This window comes from Triplophysa rosa, linkage group LG2, assembly GCF_024868665.1.
Source record: "Triplophysa rosa linkage group LG2, Trosa_1v2, whole genome shotgun sequence".
Taxonomy (NCBI): Eukaryota; Metazoa; Chordata; class Actinopteri; order Cypriniformes; family Nemacheilidae; genus Triplophysa; species Triplophysa rosa.
The window spans coordinates 19477009-19494792 of record NC_079891.1 but is presented as its reverse complement, the minus strand read 5'-3'; the positions used below and the strand labels follow the sequence as shown (position 1 = coordinate 19494792).

At 39.4% G+C, this 17784-nt stretch overlaps 2 protein-coding genes across 5 annotated transcripts in view; both read right to left on the bottom strand.

The window, feature by feature from the left end:
* Positions 1-2373: 2373 nt before the first annotated feature.
* Positions 2374-11527, bottom strand: il13ra2 (interleukin 13 receptor, alpha 2). The gene is made up of 10 exons (XM_057321302.1): positions 11435-11527; positions 9839-9962; positions 8924-9075; positions 8300-8453; positions 7751-7871; positions 6884-7068; positions 6641-6792; positions 3356-3500; positions 2954-3068; positions 2374-2870 (listed from the first exon to the last, which is right to left on the bottom strand). Exons 1-10 carry the CDS (start codon positions 11459-11461, stop codon positions 2783-2785), a joined length of 1263 nt encoding a protein of 420 aa, XP_057177285.1. The 5' UTR covers positions 11462-11527; the 3' UTR covers positions 2374-2782.
* Positions 11528-12264: 737 nt separating this feature from the next.
* The window catches only part of lrch2 (leucine-rich repeats and calponin homology (CH) domain containing 2), a 103205-nt gene continuing 97685 nt past the window's right edge, over positions 12265-17784 (bottom strand). For all 4 annotated transcript variants that reach the window (XM_057350640.1, XM_057350648.1, XM_057350656.1 and 1 more), the window contains 2 exons: positions 17527-17604; positions 12265-17423 (listed from right to left, as the gene is read on the bottom strand). In XM_057350640.1, coding sequence (XP_057206623.1) covers positions 17304-17423; positions 17527-17604 — 198 coding nt within the window. In that variant the 3' untranslated portion in view covers positions 12265-17303. The remainder of the gene's footprint in view (positions 17424-17526; positions 17605-17784) is intronic.

Below are 17784 nucleotides of genomic sequence, written 5' to 3'. Positions count from 1 at the left end.
ACTTAGCATACTAAAACAGAGATCTTTTTGCTTGTTTATGCAACTTTAGGCACATCTCCAAACACACAACAGCAAGTAGTAGTTTTTTATTTCAGTGCAGCTTTCTATACCAGTTTTATATAAATGTAAAAGATGACGTAATAAATTAGTAAAACCTATTTAAATAAAACAAAGAAGTTGTTGACATTTACAGCATACTATACATACATACTAAAGCGATATTTCTAAAGTACAGCATGAAAAGCAAGTTTAAAATAAAAACTTTGCCCAAAATGTAAATAATTGTAAAACTGTTTGACCCTGTTTTCTGCACAACACAAACCAACAGCACTGCATGTTTCTATGTCTCCCTGATCAGACACATTCAGTTCAGTTCATTGACAATAAGAATGATTGATAATTGGCCACCCATTAGGGCTGTGTCAACTATATACAGCAAAATCGGTGTTAGAAAAAGGTCAAATTAACTCTCATGGTGTATACAGGTGCTGGTCATATAATTAGAATATCATCAAAAAGTTGATTTATTTCACTAATTCCATTCAAAAAGTGAAACTTGTATATTATATTCATTCATTACACACAGACTGATATATTTCAAATGTTTATTTCTTTTAATTTGATGATTATAACTGACAACTAATGAAAATCCCAAATTCAGTATCTCAGAAAATTAGAATATTACTTAAGACCAATACAAAGAAAGGATTTTTAGAAATCTTGGCCAACTGAAAAGTATGAACATGAAAAGTATGAGCATGTACAGCACTCAATACTTAGTTGGGGCTCCTTTTGCCTGAATTACTGCAGCAATGCGACGTGGCATGGAGTCGATCAGTCTGTGGCACTGCTCAGGTGTTATGAGAGGCCAGGTTGCTCTGATAGTGGCCTTCAGCTCTTCTGCATTGTTGGGTCTGGCATATCGCATCTTCCTCTTCACAATACCCCATAGATTTTCTATGGGGTTAAGGTCAGGCGAGTTTGCTGGCCAATTAAGAACAGGGATACCAAGGTCCTTAAACCAGGTACTGGTAGCTTTGGCACTGTGTGCAGGTGCCAAGTCCTGTTGGAAAATGAAATCTGCATCTCCATAAAGTTGGTCATTGGCCATTTACAGCAACCTAGCAACCGATCCCATAGACTCCCATTATAAAAAGTCCATGTGGATATCTTTGCAACACAGTGTCGTAGAGACAAGGGGGTGGGCTCATTTGACTCACACAACCAATCAGTGTCACAGGATCATCTTGAAGCTATTAAGCCACGCCCATAGCAACCATTTACAGCAACCTTTTACAGCAACCGATCCCATATACTCCCATTACAAAAGGTTCAGGTGGATATCTTTGCAACACAGTGTCATAGAGACAAGGGGGTGGGCTCGTTTTACTCAGGCAACCAATCAGTGTCCCAGGATCATCATGAAGCTTCGAAGCCACGCCCATAGCAACAAAACATGTCAGCCTAGCAACCGTTTAGCAACACCTATATCTCTGCATCGGAACATCGTAGAGAGACGGGGGTTGGTTCTTTACACTCATAGCTTAGAGCATCATCAATTGGCAGATGCTAAGCCACGCCCATAGCAACCAAACAGGTTAGCCTAGCAACCATTTAGCAACACCTACTGTATATCTCTGCATCAGAACATCGTAGAGACACGGGGGTTGGTTTGTTTCACTCATAGCTTAGTGCATCATCAATTGGCAGATGCTAAGCCACGCCCATAGCAACCAAACAGGTTAGCCTAGCAACCGTTTAGCAAAACCTATATCTATGCATAGGAACATCGTAGAGACATGGTAGTTGGTTTGTTTCACTTGTGGCTTGAAGTGTCATCACCCTAGTGCCGAGTTCCGCGGTTTACCACGAAAGCATCACTCACAGTTTCTTTAGAAAATGTACTAACTAGTTATTTACTTAATCTCTTGTCATTTCAAAACTTTATGACTTCTTTCTTCCGCAGAAAACAAAAGAAGATATTTTAAAGAAAGTTGGTAACTGAACAGCACTGGCCCCCATTCACTTCTATTGTGTGGACACAAAACCAATGGGGGACATTTACCAACATTCCTCAAAATATCTTCTTTGGTGTTCTGCAGAGGAAAGAAAGTCATTGTGAGTAAATGATGACAGAATTTTTATTTTTGATTTATGAAAATTATGTCTTCATTTACCATCAGGTTGTTCCAACCCTGTATAAATTACTTTGTTCTGCTCAACACAAAGGAAGATATTTGGAGGAGTTCTGGGGCATAATTGACTAATATAGTAGGAAAAATGAAATGGTAGTCAAATGTGTAGTTTTTCATCAGTGTGTTTTTTGCAAATCTGTGTTTTACAGACTTCACATAGTCACATTTTTTTATTGCGTATTTATTTAATTGTGTAAAATTTGTTACTTCAGAATGTGAGCAACAATAAAACATATCTCACAGTCATAAAAAAGCTAATAAAGTAAATGTAAAAATGGCAAGCTCCTTGGCATTTGGAAAATCTATTGTATGAGTAACTTTGATAATTTACATGTCCATGTAAACATAACAGGTAATATAGTCGGTCAGTAAACAATCTGGTTCATAAGTTCAGGTAAATGCTGTGGTCCACATTACTCAGCTGTCATTATATCAGCTATTGTTATCTCTCTGACCATCATATATTCAGTGCAGTTTAGAATGCTTAAATGGTAATGTATAATAGAAGCGTCGATTTGGCACAAAACTGAAACAAAATATTAACAGGTGACAGTGCATGACGAGATTAGAAATATAATGCTATTGAATCATTGGAAAATGGGACTGAGGGCTGTGGGAAGGGTTTCATTAATCTTCTGCTTGTATAAAGTGTAGATAACGTCATTCTTTCTGCACCTGTCGGAACACAGATGGGATAAATGAGGTTATATAGTCCGCTCTCTGAGGATTAAAAAAGCATACAATATAAATATACTCACAAGTTCTTTATAATCCACAATGAAAGACAGAGGATGAAGACTACAACAACAGTGATACCCAACGCCAGATTTAGAAGATGCCATGATGATATATATTGGGTTTTCTCTTCTGATGCTGATAGGGGAATAAGCATGAATAATTTCTGAATTAGCTTTTGGAAAGAAAAAGAAAGCGTATGTACAAATTCTAGGTCTAATAGTCTTTTACTTGGCTATATACAATTTGAGGAAATACTTTATGACCTTATATTTTTAAATATTTCATATTTTGAGGAAATGAATAAATGTGTGAATGTTTTACTCATAAATATTTTCTTATATATCTTAAAATCTTTCTAAGGATCAAAATTCCTAAAATTGTGAGAATAATAATTGCTAAAACAAACATTATTTTAGTCTAACCTGTACATGTTGTTTGGCTCCAATCGCTCCAAAGTCCCTGATCAGCACAGTACATGCTCATCTTTGACCTGACCCGAAAGCAGGTAAATTTACTTTCTCCATCCTTCAGTAAATCGTACGATGTTTTCTCAAGAAGTTTCCTGTGCTGATGGAGGAAGAAAAATGTAAAATGCTAGACTGGATTTCTTAGCATTTTTATTATTTGATTTGGCACACAAACCAAGCAAAACTTGGATGACATGTGCAATGTAACGATTAGAAAGGTGAACTGTTCCGGTTTGTCGACAAGTAAAATAATTTCTGTTATTTTCATCACTCTGAATTAATGTTTCTCATGCTGCGCTTTGAAGGCTCTTCCTTAGTTCCCTTTCAGTCGGTCTCTCGACGTTGTGTTGAGAGACAGATTGGGTTTGATCTTGAGAACCTATCATCTCCGAGAGGGATTTAAAACGCCAATGGGCTTGACGAAGGGCACATGCACGCCAGTCCCCGCCCCGTGCATACGGGATATAAAAGGGAGGCCATTCACTCATCTTTTTGTTCTTCGGAACCTGCATGACGGTACATGTCAAGCGATTCTTCTCTCCGAGAATTCTCCTTCCAGACTGCTGGATTTACGACGCGAAGCAGCGGATTTCTCCCTCTCGGTAGTGGACTTCCCCTGGGCATCTCGGCAGCGAGCGGCAGATATTTCTAAAAGAGCAAATTTCCTCTCACAGTCTGCGCTGTCTTCGGGCATGTCTCACAGCTGTGTTCTTGGGTATGACAGACTCATCCCTGAGTCTGATGGGCACAACACCTGTATTGCATGTTGGGGTTCCAGCATGCAGTGGCAGGGCTCGTCGATTAAGGTGTTGCGGCCACGGTTGGCTAGGTTCTTCAGGGTCTGCAACCCTGTCTGCTTCCCGAGCGAGTTCGACTGTCGCTTTGGCGAGGTGGTGGGGGTGATTGGTGATTCCCATGACTGTCACTCCGCCAGTTTCGGCTCGCAGACCATCCGTGCCCCAGTACGCTCACCTGGCTCATATGTACCGTCCCATAGCGGGCAGACTTGAAAACGGCATGGGGACTTTCTGTCATAATGTCGGACAGCTACCTCCTGGCATCGGATGCAGAGACCCCTTGGAGCTCCCACCCCCGGGCGGTCGAGCCCAAAACAAGGCGACGCAGAGATGACGCCCTCCCCGGAATGCTCGCGACTGACCTGGGGGTGTATGAGGAGCTCACAAAGACGTGGAATATGCCGTTCGTGGCATGTACCTGTCTGACGGGCTCAGGAGCTGTTGCTGTTGCTATAGGGGCAGTCGGGGCCTAATGGTTAGAGAGTCGGACTCGTGACCAGAAGGTTGCCGGTTCGATTCCCAGGGTCGGCGGGTAACGACTGAGGTGCCCTTGAGCAAGGCACCTTACCCCTACCCCTACTTGCTCCCCGGGTGCTGCAGTGATAGCTGCCCACTGCTCCGGGTGTACGTGTGTTAACGACTTGCTGTGCGTGTGTTCACTACTCTCTGGATGGGTTAAATGCTGAGGTCACATTTCGGGTATGGGTCACCATATCTGACTAATAGGTCACTTTCACTTTTCACTTCACTTCCCTGGACAGTGGGGCAGCTAAGGGATATGTCGTCGTCCCCCATGTGGAATATGCAGTCACGGTACACCACAGATGCTGCCACTTGGAGGGGTTGACCAAGGCTCTCTTCCAGTCTTCTTTGACACTCGTTTCAAAGACTAACGATGCTGTGGGTTAAACTGCTTCTGCCCTCAATGCTATGGCAGTCCAAAGCGTTTAGATCTGGTTGATGGGAAGACTGACCCGGCTGCGCACTGCCACGGCCTCGTGCGACAAAGGTCATGGCGGGTGCTCTGGGTCGGACGACGTCCACGACAGTGGTCCAAGGGAGACATCTGTGGCTCAACCTTGCGTAGTGACGCTCAGAAAGCTCGCCTTCTAGATGCGCCCATCTCGCAAGCGGGGCTGTGTGGTGACACTGTGGAGGTTCTCTGTGGTGAAGAAGCAGACTGCTCCACCGTGACCCAGCCACCTATCGGTCATTGAGGTCTCGAGCGCAGCCTGGCCTCCCAGCTTTTTAGGGCCGGGCGGCGCCCACTCTCTCTCAAAAGATTTTCTCTCTCTCACAACTTCTTGCTGCCTTCTGCAATCTCCACTTGACGTTGCATTGGCCGGCAGTAACACCAGGCAGGTAAGTCAGAAGAGCCGTCAACCTCCCCGGGGTTCTGCCCTGGGCGAGGTGACTGCTCTGTCAGCCACCAAACCACCCCCCACGGTACGATGAAGCAGATCGTCCCTCTGGTTCCGCTGTCACGGTACTCGGGCGCTTGGCTCGCCCCTGCTCAGGTGGACCCCTATACTCAGACTGTTGCCCCATACGTAGTGACTCCCCTGCAGGGTCGTCCCGTATGTTGAATTCCTCACTCTTGGTTCCCCTGTCGGTGAACCTGTGACTTCCCCTCTGGTGGGTTACTCCACCTGGGTTCTGCCCCCCTTACTCGGGCTGGCGCATTTTTTCACATGTTGTTCTCCCCACCGGTGAGACCATGTTGGTGTCTCCACATGTAACCTCCTCTTGTGGTAGGATGTTGCTACGGAGCAAACTCTTCAACGAGGAGAGCAGTGTTTCCCCAGTGTTCCTTATGGCGCCGGGCGGCGTCTCGCTAATAGAGACGAACGCCACAGTCCATGGCGGCCGTCGGTACAAGCCTCTCAGGGTATGCTACTAAGTACTGATCCCACTGGAAGATTACGTCTCGCAGTAACGCTCACTTGTGACTCGCTAGTCTAGTCAGTGTCGCGCCGCTTGAGGTCGTGATACGGCTCAGCGCCGTGGCGTGTAACGATAGGTCCCCAGTCTGTCTCTCAACACAATGTCGAGAGACCGACTGAAGGGAAAGTCTCCTGATGGAGGGAACGAGATGTTATGTCTTCATGCCACAACGCTTCGCCGACCCGCTGCAGTGACCGGGAGATGTCTCTCAGGTTCCTCAGCCCAAAGGGTGAGTGAACGGCCGCCGCCACCTCCCTTTTATACCCGTATGCACGGGGCGGGGACTGGTGTGCGTGTGCCATTCGCCAAGTCCATTGCCGTTTTAAATTCCTCTCAGAGATGATAGGTTCTCAAGATCAAACCCAGTCTGTCTCTCAACACAACGTAACCGAGACATTTCGATATATGATGTCAAAACTATGTATAGTATTTCAAGTAAATTTTTTGATGATTTAATTTTAAAGGCACTGAAAGAATAAATAAATATAATATACTATACCTCTTTCTCTTTGCCATCTTTCATCACAACATTGCTCTCCAGCTCATATTCCAAGCAGTGATCTGGAACTAAACCACTGGGTGGCACCCAATCTAACCTCAACCGTTCAACAGTCTCTAACATCTGAAGAGAGGAAACCGCTGCTGGTTTTACTGCACAAAGCAAGACAAAAATATAAGAAGGATGTTTTCTGAACTTTGTTGAACTGTTTGTGTGAGATTTGTTTTCTGGGTGTGTAGTTACCATAATTTTGGACCTCCAAAGAGAAGAAGGCCGCTCTCAGGCTTCCAGCTGCAGATGATCCATTGACACACATATTAAACTGAGAGAACTCTAACAGAGATTGATGAGGAAACCTGCATCCTCGCCGAACCTCATTTAATATGATGTATTCTGGGCATCCCTTTGTTTCATCCATTTCTCTATGCCTGGAATATACACACATACTTGTTCACTCTGTAATTTTGTATATTTATACTTCGGTCAGGTAACAAAGATTGTATATCAAGGTAACATCTTGTATATCATTTTGTAAGTCGCTTAAAAGCGTCTGCTAAATGACTAAATGTAAAATATATTTTCAGTATCATTACAGTTTATCATATCAATACAGTATCAATACAATAGGGAAAATTATGGGTGTCACTGAAAGTAGAAATCCTCGAAACAACACAATCTCTCGTAACTATTTTACGAGGTGGCTAACTCGTATGAATTTGTACAATGTGACTCGTATAAAAACAAATGATTTGTTAAATCAATACTGAAGCCCTGCCTCTAACCCGACCCTTAAAGAGACAGTTCACCCAAAAATGAAAATGCTGTCATCATTTACTCACCCTCTTGTCATGTCAAACCTGTATGGCTTTCTTTCTTCTGCAGAACACCAAAGAAGAATGTTGGTAACCAACGATGGTACCCATTTACTTGCATTGATTTTGTGTCCATAAAATAGAAGTGATAGGTACCGCCATTGTTCGGTTATCAACATTCTCCAAACTTTTTCTTTAAATCTAACTAAAATGTACAAATTCATACAAATTAGCCAGATTGCATAATAGTTACGAAATTGCTGCAAGATTTTGTTGGTGTTTGAGCAAAGTACCTCACCAGTAATACAAGTAGTACTGTGAATTTGGCGGCTGGACCGGTCCTGACTCCCACGTGCAGTCCATATACTCCTTCCCATGGAAAACACAGTGAAACTCTCTTATTCTTGACCCTTCCACACCTGAGCCAAAATCACAGATGACAACCAGAAATAAAAAGAAGAAAAAAATTAAATGCCTTTAGTACTGCTTACAAGGAAATATTACATCATAATTGTTAATATTATGAAACAATGTTTTGTAACTGAAGTGCAGGGGTGTGTTTACACTATTCAATATGCTCCATTTTGTCTTTAAAGCTTATGCAGTAAGGTTCTAGTAAAACGGTCTGGAAAATATTGAGAAACCTTTAACGTTTGTATCGCGGCCTGTGTAAGTATTTGCGTTTTCATCCTCACCAACAGTACACACATTCAGAATTTAAAAGAATGACGCCAGACAATAGAATCTGTGCTATGTTACTTAGAATCCTGTGTCGTAATCATTAATAACCCCACAGCTCACAGCCTTCAGTGAAGGTGACTTTAGTGATGCAGAGGACTTTGTTTACCTGTAAGGTCAGGTGTGTACTCCCTGTCTGCCTCCTCTCCTTGGACCTCTGTCCCATTGGTGCAAGTGCATTTCATCAGAGTGACAATTCTTATCTTGATGGGTTTCTCAAGGTCAAACTGGGCAGAATAACTCAGTTCATGTGTTCGGACAATCTGTATAACATAAAGTGAAAGAAGTTTGTGAGTCATGGCACGAAACGTGGCTTCAGATGTGCTTCTGAAGATGCTGCAGAAGATAGCAGAACACGCAGGAGTCAAGAAATATTTTTCTTGAATGTTAAGCATGTGAGTAGGAGATTCTTAGCAGGCTCCTAAATGAAACACAGACAGTGTTTGGATGTGATTAAGCAGTGTTGAAAATGTTTTTAAAGAGTTCCATGGAACATTATGTTCCCTGTGGGATATTTGCTTTAACTAAACCATCATTTAGAACCAAATGACTTTAATAAATTGGTACTGAAACCAATATTGCTCTTATCTCATTCCACTGTTTACATAAGGCTGACTTGATAAAACTCAGAAAAAAGCCTGATCAATTACAGCAAACCCCCGTTTTATTAACAAAGAAGAAAGGATTAAAGTATAATGCGTGTGCTGTATAGGAGATTTATTTAAATTCTTACTCTCCAGCGCTCCTCATAGGTGTCATAGTATCGGAGCTGGTATCTGATTTTGCAGTCTGTGAGGTTCTTAAGGCTGGCTGGTTGAGCCCAGTGGATTGTAAGGTAACCCAGGTTTCCAGGGTCTGTTATCTGAATACTGGCAGGTGGATCCACTATGGAAAAATGATACTTTGTGTCATCTTAACAGTGAAGATTACCATAATGATTGACTCTGACAGATGGTTGACAGTTTGTTATTATAACATGAACTTAGTAGTCATAACATTTTAGAGTATACTGTGAATCATTGTCAACATTGCTTTGTGAGGGTAGAAATTTTTGACATAAAACAACATGAATTAATATTAGCTCAAAGGCTTGTCAAGGACTGGTTAAATCAAATAAGGGGTGGGTTGTTGACAAATAAACCATAAATGTGTCCTATGGTGTGACAGCAAAACATTTGGGAATAAAACAAATAAAGATAAATGTCTCTTATGCTTATATAATAAATATTAATAATATAAAACACAATTAATAATAGTACAACCCATTGCTGCCGTCATAAAGTGAAGCAATTGAGGAAATTACAAAAAATGATGTTGTAAAAGTCATACGTACATTACATTAAAAAGATACTTGACCCAAAAATGAAAATTCTTTCAGCAGATAAACAATAAACATTGATCCACATTGACTTCGATATTATGGACACAAAACCACTGAGACATTTCTCAAAATATATTCTTTTGTATTCCACATAAGAAAGTCAAGAGGTTCAGTAAACAAGAATTTTAATTTTTGGGTGAACTACACCACATTTGAAAAGGGCCAATATCATGCAAATGGTCATGCAAATGTATTTTATCTGGCTGTGCTCTCCAAAGGGTGTTTTTTTCCCTTAATAGATTCTTCTGAATCAGTCATGAAACTTACCAGACACCCCACAGGCCATAACAGCAGATGTTGAGACAGCCTTCTGAGTCAGTAAAACTATCATGACAGCAGAGAGCCATGCAAATTCTTTAGTCAGTAGCAGAATATTCCTCGGAAGTGTCATCTGTGTCCAGAGGAGAAAGTTCAAACAGTGTTTATTCAGTTCTCTCTTCTTGTTTTATTACTTTCAAATGGGATGTGCCAGAAGTGATGAGCACTTCTCGTGAAAAGTTCATTGTTCAAAAATGCAGGTATTTAATCACCCAAGCTTGTTTAGCGTTGTGTCAGCTCTTTGGCACCACAACCACAAAACAACTGTTATACAATACTGCACATTTCATTGGTTCTTAGCCTAAGATGGTCATGCATGCTCAAATAATATGTCAATATATGTGAAATAGCATGATGAGCACGTTCTAAAGAATGCATATTGTTCAATTCAAGGGAACATTGAGTTGTGGTCAAAAGCTTACCTGGCAGAATCTGAGAAATGCTAAGAAAAGTAAGGGAATTTTGAACATTTATGTTTGTTTTTAATTTAGTATTAATATGTGACATTTTTATGTTTTGTGCTAGTTGTTGAAGAGTTTCTTGTTTGATCTGAGCCAATAAACTGTCCACTGACTTCCAGAAATTTTTGCTTGGCAGATTTATGTAATAGTTGTGTATCTCTTGATTGTCCTCAGTGTAAAAAGATCTAACGCAGTATCACAGTCACTGGTGAACAAATATGATGCTGAAAAACCTCCAGAACAAACAAGAAACTAGCACAAAACATAACAAATGTCATTGATTGTTCATGTACCATTGTACATTATTAACAACCAGGCGTATGTTAACTTTTGAACTGGTTTATTTTTATAAATGTAAATATTATTCTGTGCAGAGGACTTTATGTAAACATCTGTTATGTGAAATAACTTGTTCAGTTCAGTACTTAATTAAAAACAAACATTACTTTTCAAAATTACTCTCATTGTTCTTAAATGTTCAACATTTTTAAGATTTTGCAAGGTGTATGTAAACTTTAGACCACAACTTTACATGTATGTACACATACATATGAATATTACATTTGTATGCTTCTAAAATGAAATCAATAATAAAATTTAAAAAACTAATAAAAATAGTATGTTTTATATAAATGTTTAGAATTTAGATGTATGTATAGAAATGTTTAAAATATCTACAGATGTTCATAAATGCATGTGTACATATTTAATAATCTAGGTCTCTTTAACACTTATGAACTTGCCAAAAAAGGGAAAAAGTAAATACAAAGAAATTAGGAAAGTTTCAAATTTCAAGTTTTTACCTAAACTGCTGTATTGATAACACAAAACATGTGTAATTAAACTGCAACAGAAGCATTTTTATAGACAGACTCAATGTCAGCACTGTATGTCAGCATTCAGGTTTGACTACAATTCTTAGACCTTGTATTTTAACATACATTTTCTTAAAAAGGTAGTGATCAACTAAAACTTCTGATATCAAGTATATAGTATGTAGGTGCTTAGAGAGGAGATACAAATATCTACATTTAAACAACAGAAAAACAGCACAAACAACAAAGAAGAGAGATGGTATACTCACAGTCATAGTCTGATGGTATAAGTTCATTCAGTTGCTTTAAGATGGTCTGAATGAATGTTTCTCATGGTTCTTAGTATTTGTATGGGCTCATGACACCCTCTAGTGTTTGTACATATGCGTATGTGCACATGTGGGACTGTATACTTAGTGTACTATTCATGTAGTTTTGTGGTGTGCTGTAAATCATGTCAAAGAAATTATTTGACATACTTTTACTTTTCTCCGTTTAGTAACTGAACGACTGTTGCTCTGTGAACCAGCACTACTCGTTTAAGTGATTTTATTTTACTTGGCATCATTTGATCACTTTTACGTGCAATGCTGGTATAAAGATATCAAAGCTGGATCAACAAGATAGTAGTTGCATCATTTTTCTACTGAACAGATGTGGCAAGGCAGCTGTCTAAAGTCAAACAATGTTTTATAGGTCTACAGGAGGAATGCTTGTCCATACTTGGCAATGGATGTCAGCTCATTTGGCAAACAAAGCACTTGTTTAGTGTTTTATTTCATTAAAGACAGACTTTAAGTTTGTATTTCAATGAATTCATGACTATTTAATAAAGTTTGAATTGTGCATTGTGTATTCTCAACACATTTAGTTTCAGTTAAATAAACAATCATAAAGTTAAATTATCAAACAGATTTAATACTGTTATCATCTAGTACCTACAGTATTCCAAAATAGCAAAGACTGCACAACAAGTTGGTTTCTACTAACTAAGAAACCCCGACCCTTCCTTCCTGTCCAAATGTCCTCACAGATGAAATCCATCTCCTTTTCTTTGGAAAAAAACCCCCTTTCCTTGGAAATCAGGAACTCTATAGTTATCAGTCATTTAGCAGACAGTGGGCAGCTTATTAGACAAACAGACAAATCTTGTACTTCACACATTTGATGTAACTTTGCAGTTTTACAAATCAAATATGTCACTCTTTTTATGCCATTATTTTTCTTAAGTGGACACTTAAAACGTCAAACAAACTTACTTCACTTACTTCGACCTTTGAAATTTTTTATTTGTTTATCTTTTTAAGAAACATCCAAATGCATATATACAGAGATTATGTACAGTACAAGAATGGTGGTGGTCCAGACATGCAATCCAGTCGTGTCATACAAAACATCTTTATGCACACACTTGCATTGTAGGGGACTCCTGCCTATTCATTACATTTGAATCCACACTTTGCTTTATTACACACTGAATATTTCTCATCACAAGAATGTGATGCAGAGCAGATGAGCGTGGATATTCCAAAATCTTATCAGAATGGGATTAAATAGGGAGAGATCAAAACAACATTCTCATCTGTCATGAAGCTTCTGTCTCATCGCAGTTTATTTCAGGTCATATGTCACTGATATGATCACATCTAATGCACGGGATAACATACTGCTTAATGGCCTATATTAGTACAAAACATAGGACACAGGATGCAGTTTATACGTTTTGTAGTATGTTAGGTCAAACGTGATTTTTTTTGTGAAATGTATACTCATGGTTTAATGTGTCATTTTGGCATGTGACAGTCTTGTGAGTGCTACTGTCCAAAATGGCAGTTTATAGCATAGGTGAAAATTTATGGCTATTCGGAAAGCTATCAGAGATGTAGAAATAACTTCAAATCACCCGAAGTTGCTGTATTACTGTACACTAGTGTACTTTGCATTATACACATGTCTTACATAATGAATGTGATGGAGAGTGAAACTAAAAGATAACTATCATTAATGTCTTTGTTTATTTTGTTATGAACTGTATCAACCAACTGAAAGCAATCAACCTGAGGAACTGCTGTCATAATACCAAGGTCTTCTCTGCTATGTGAAGTGTGACGGGCAATTACTCATAAACTTAGATTCTAAAAAAAAACATTTACAAAGAAAACTAGTGGCTTTCTAGGTCGCATAAATCAATGAAGATTTAAGTGCACAAGCGCAAACAATTAAGTCTACTGTTCTTCAAGCAAGACAGCATCAAAAATAGTAGAAATACTTGTTCAGTTTTTTTATTTTATTATTATTTTCATTTCACTAAAGCAAATGGTTGTTTCTGAGAGCATTTGTGAAGCATGCAGGGGACGTCTGCAATACAGCTATCGCTACAGGAACTAGTACATCACTCCATTCCTGCAAATCGGACACCCAAATCAGCTCTTTAAAATGACCACCTGCCCCGTTATAACGTTCTTATTAATAACTTGATTTCCCGGTTACACTATATTTTAAGGTGCCTGTGTTACAGTGTAATAATGCATTTAAGTAATGAGTACAAAAAATGTACAACTATAGGGTTAGGTTTATTAATTACATGTAGTTTTGCATTTTATATGCAATTTACAGTAAATACTACAGTAAATGCATGTAATGTGTGACAAGGGCATCATAAAATAAGGTGTTACTAGAAATGCACCGATATATTAGCCAATTAACGTTATTGGTTGATAAAAGCAATTTTTCACACTGTGGGCTATTGACTGTTGATCCGATGATCAGGGCCGATAAATCCTGTCAATCAAAAGAGGCCAGGAAAATGCAGTGAATAGATATATTTAGAGAGAAAATGTGCTCTGTATATAGAAAAACATTTTGATGTTCAATATTACTAGACATTTTATGAATTGTTAACATTCAGAAAGTTAAGAAATATGAATTTAACCATCAAAATTTAGTTAAAGTTAATATAAACATCAAACTATCGGTGTTGGCAGATATTGCTCTGAATAATCAGTTATCGGTGGAGAAATTTAGTATCGGTGCATCTCTAGGTGACTAGGTGCATCTATGCTTACGTTAACACTTACAGCTTAAGTGTGCCATTTTCAACTTTACAAAACTGCAGAAATAAGTTGATTGTAAAATTATCTAAAAAAAAAAAATGCAAGTGGTGCTTGCTGTGGCAAAACTTACAGCCACAATGTCTCAACAAAGTCCCTAATTCACTGGCCCAAAGATGTCCCATTTCCCTAATATTCTGATTAATTTCTAAGGAGCTGCTAAGGTGTTCTGGGTGGTCGCTTTGTAGGCAGTTGCTTTGCAAACACCATTAATAATCCCAAACACTCTCCTGCTGCCAGTGGCGAGCCAAACAAACAGTCCGCCCTAAACTAACACCACTTGTTGAACCAATGTTGTGTCTGGTTCCTAAACCAATTTCAACCTACCAGATGTTAACTCTGCATGGGATAAAAGAAAACATTGTACTAGCTTTAAAGGTCCAGTCAGTGAAATCTAGCGGCAAGGTTGTGAATTTGCAACCAACGGCTCACTCCACCCCTCCCGTTCGAAACACTACGATGGCTGACAGAACATGGCGAATTATATGCGAGGAGACCCCTGCGGTGTATGTAGATAGAAATAGCTCATTCTAAGGTAATAAAAACATAACGCTTCATTGTGTAAGCTCTTTATACACCTCCGGAAAATTACACACTGGACCTTTAATTGCTTCTGGCAAACAGTGCTAAGATTTATGGTGGTGCAATATATTATAAACTCAAATTAAAAGTTTACAGCAAAAAGGAAGGCCAATTACTTCAAATGCTTGTAGCACAGCAGCCTTTAGCACATGTAGTGCCTGTTTAAACTTGATTGTGGGTGGTAAGTGAATAAGTTTTTGCACTAAAATACTGTGTGCATAAATAACGCAACACTTTAGTGGAATTGTTTCTAAGCGGTTAGCGTACCAAAACACCGGTAGCATTTTATTTTACAGTCCTGTTTCCCATGTACATTCTGTGTACTTATTACAGTAAAAATATAACTGGGTAATAACTAGGTACTAACCCTGAACCTACCCCTAAACCTAAACTTATACCTTGTAGTTACCTTATATTACCCAGTACCTTCTTAGGTAAGTACACTGCAAGTACACTATAGGTACACGTACTGTAAAATAAAGTGCAACTAAACACTACTTCAATGTAGACATGCATACTATGGGAAAGACGATTAAAAAAGTAGGACAACACTGTGTGTAGTTTATCAGTGACCTGAAAAAGAGGACTGCAAAACAGCTAAAACCTGATATGATGGTTCCTCCAGATTTCATGCTTGAAAACTATAGTCACTGTCATGTCTGAGGCTCATAAAACGCACTTAAACTCATAAATAAAAACAAACAAAACATACATTTAAAGTAAATAAATAAAAACATTTTCCAGATGAAACTAATGGAAATGATTTGTACAATAATTAAATTAAAGTTAAGTTGTTGCTCTTGTAACAGATCTTTCACAGTGTCAAACAAAACTGATTACAAACCACATTTGAAAAACGAGTCTGTGGGGTTTTAAAGGTGTTTAACTGAAAAATAAAGTGCAAAGTGTTTTACAAGGATTTCTAATTGTCCTGTTTTTAGTGCCGAGACTGGTCATTAAGGAATACAAGTGAACTTTGCGTCACTAACAATTTTCTGTCACAGTATACAGTATAGACCACTTGGGACGGCAAACACAGTGCTGGTCCAAAGCTGGTCCAGAAGAACTTGTTTCAGTTTTTTAACACTACAAAAACAATAGAACAAAATACAACCAACAGAACATTTATAACCAAATAAAAATGTTAAACAAATAAATTTAAGATTTAATTACATACAGTATGTAAGATTTAAAAATATAGCTGCAAAGCAGCGATGACAGGCCCAAGCCTTCAACGCAACTGCCACCCGGGTGGCATCAGGAAAACGGTGCACAGCAGGCATATGCATTTACAGTAACCCTCTGGCAGTCTAGTTTTAAGGGTTAGAGCAATGAAGGGGTTACACTATGACATCAGGAGTGTGCCCCTAGTGGCCTGGTCCCTAATAAATAAAAATGAAACCGAAGATGCTTCTGGACCAGTGTTTTCATCTTGCAAAGTGGTCTATAAAAGCACAAGAGCAAAAACACTTGCTGAGGCAAGTACTCGCTGTTAATCTGTTAATGAAACTGGAAATATTGAAAACTCCCACACGAAAAAATGTAATTGAAAACACTAATGAAAAGAAAACACTGGCACCATACGTGAACTAACACAGAGATGAGCCTTTGTCTTGTATGGGCTTGAGAGTTTACTTTGTTCCAACACATCTGCTCAGACCTGCAGACAGTAATGAACACTGGCTGTTGCCACAAAATTATAAGTCACCTTACCAGTTGCAGGCACAGCAGAGTGTTTCTGACACATCAAGATAGACTTTTTGTCCATGGATGTCCTTTGTGTCGGCATACGATTACATGCACATTACAGCGTGTCTCTGCCTTTAGTTTTACCCACAATATGACAAGGTGATGAAATGTTACATGGCTTTGGGTGGAGTTGATTGACAGCTCTTTGTGACTTCATGCTGGAGATTTGGTCAGATGACTTTATGCAACACCCTTCCTGTAATCCATAATCAGCCAGAAAGCTGTCTGCTCTTCTCCTGCCCTCGCCCTCTGGGCTCACCGGTGCAAGAGAAGAAAGAATGTGATCGAGATACTGTACAAAAGAGATTTCGAGAGGCAACACAGTCAGTCACAGAACAGCAGCAGATATTTCGCTTGCATCCAGATATCCACGTTCAGTCTAGAGCTGTATTATTGTAGTCTGGTGTCTGTAGGGCAGTTTCTTTTTGGTCTGTCGTCTACATCCTCTCCGAATGAAATGTGTGAATAAACTTACAATTTCCTCCAACAGGGTGTGATATTTGAATAAGCTTAAAAATGTCTAGACCCCTCCATAGGGGGTTATAAGAGGTAGGGGGAAGCTGACCTGTTCACCATAGCTGAGTTAGGGTGAAGGGTCATGACTGGGGTGGTCACAGATCAGCATTAAGATGTTATCTGGGGGTAGAGGGAGGATGAGGGTAAAGGGATGCTAGAAGTCATCCATGGTACAGTAATGCTACATGGTAGATAGCTGGTTGGGTTTTGATGATGGAAGATCCAGCAATGCCTGTACAGTGACGCCAACCTTGACTAGACCTCGCTCCTCCAAGATATGATGGGGCAAGCACAATTTGTCCTGTGCAAAAAAGATACAAGCAAACACAAGCATTAACAGACAGCTTAATAACCCATATGAAGCTAGCATCATGTAAAAAGGAAAGGAAAATAGGAAAGCACACCTGTGGTACTCCAAGCTTTTTGCACGCATCCAGGAAATTCTCAACATTCCGCCGACACTTGGCCATAGTCAGCTTTGGCTATTGAATTACACACAAACACAGGTGGGTTGTACTGTATTAGTATGGTCATCTCACTGACTTGTTTTTAAACCAGGATTAAAATGAAATACAATGGATGTTAATAAAAGCAATGGATGTTAATGACAATTCAGGGAAAAGAGATTTACAAGATGAGCTCATTAAGAAGTTCCAGTAAAA

Bases quoted from the DNA above. Each gene is read 5' to 3' on its own strand.
- il13ra2 (XM_057321302.1), bottom strand. From the start codon at position 11,461: ATGAACTTATACCATCAGACTATGACT. The intron at 8,454-8,923 runs GTAAGAATTTAA...TATGTTATACAG, and splicing joins CCTATGAGGAGCGCTGGAGA to ATTGTCCGAACACATGAACT. The intron at 2,871-2,953 runs GTGAGTATATTT...GTGTTCCGACAG, and splicing joins TTGTGGATTATAAAGAACTT to GTGCAGAAAGAATGACGTTA.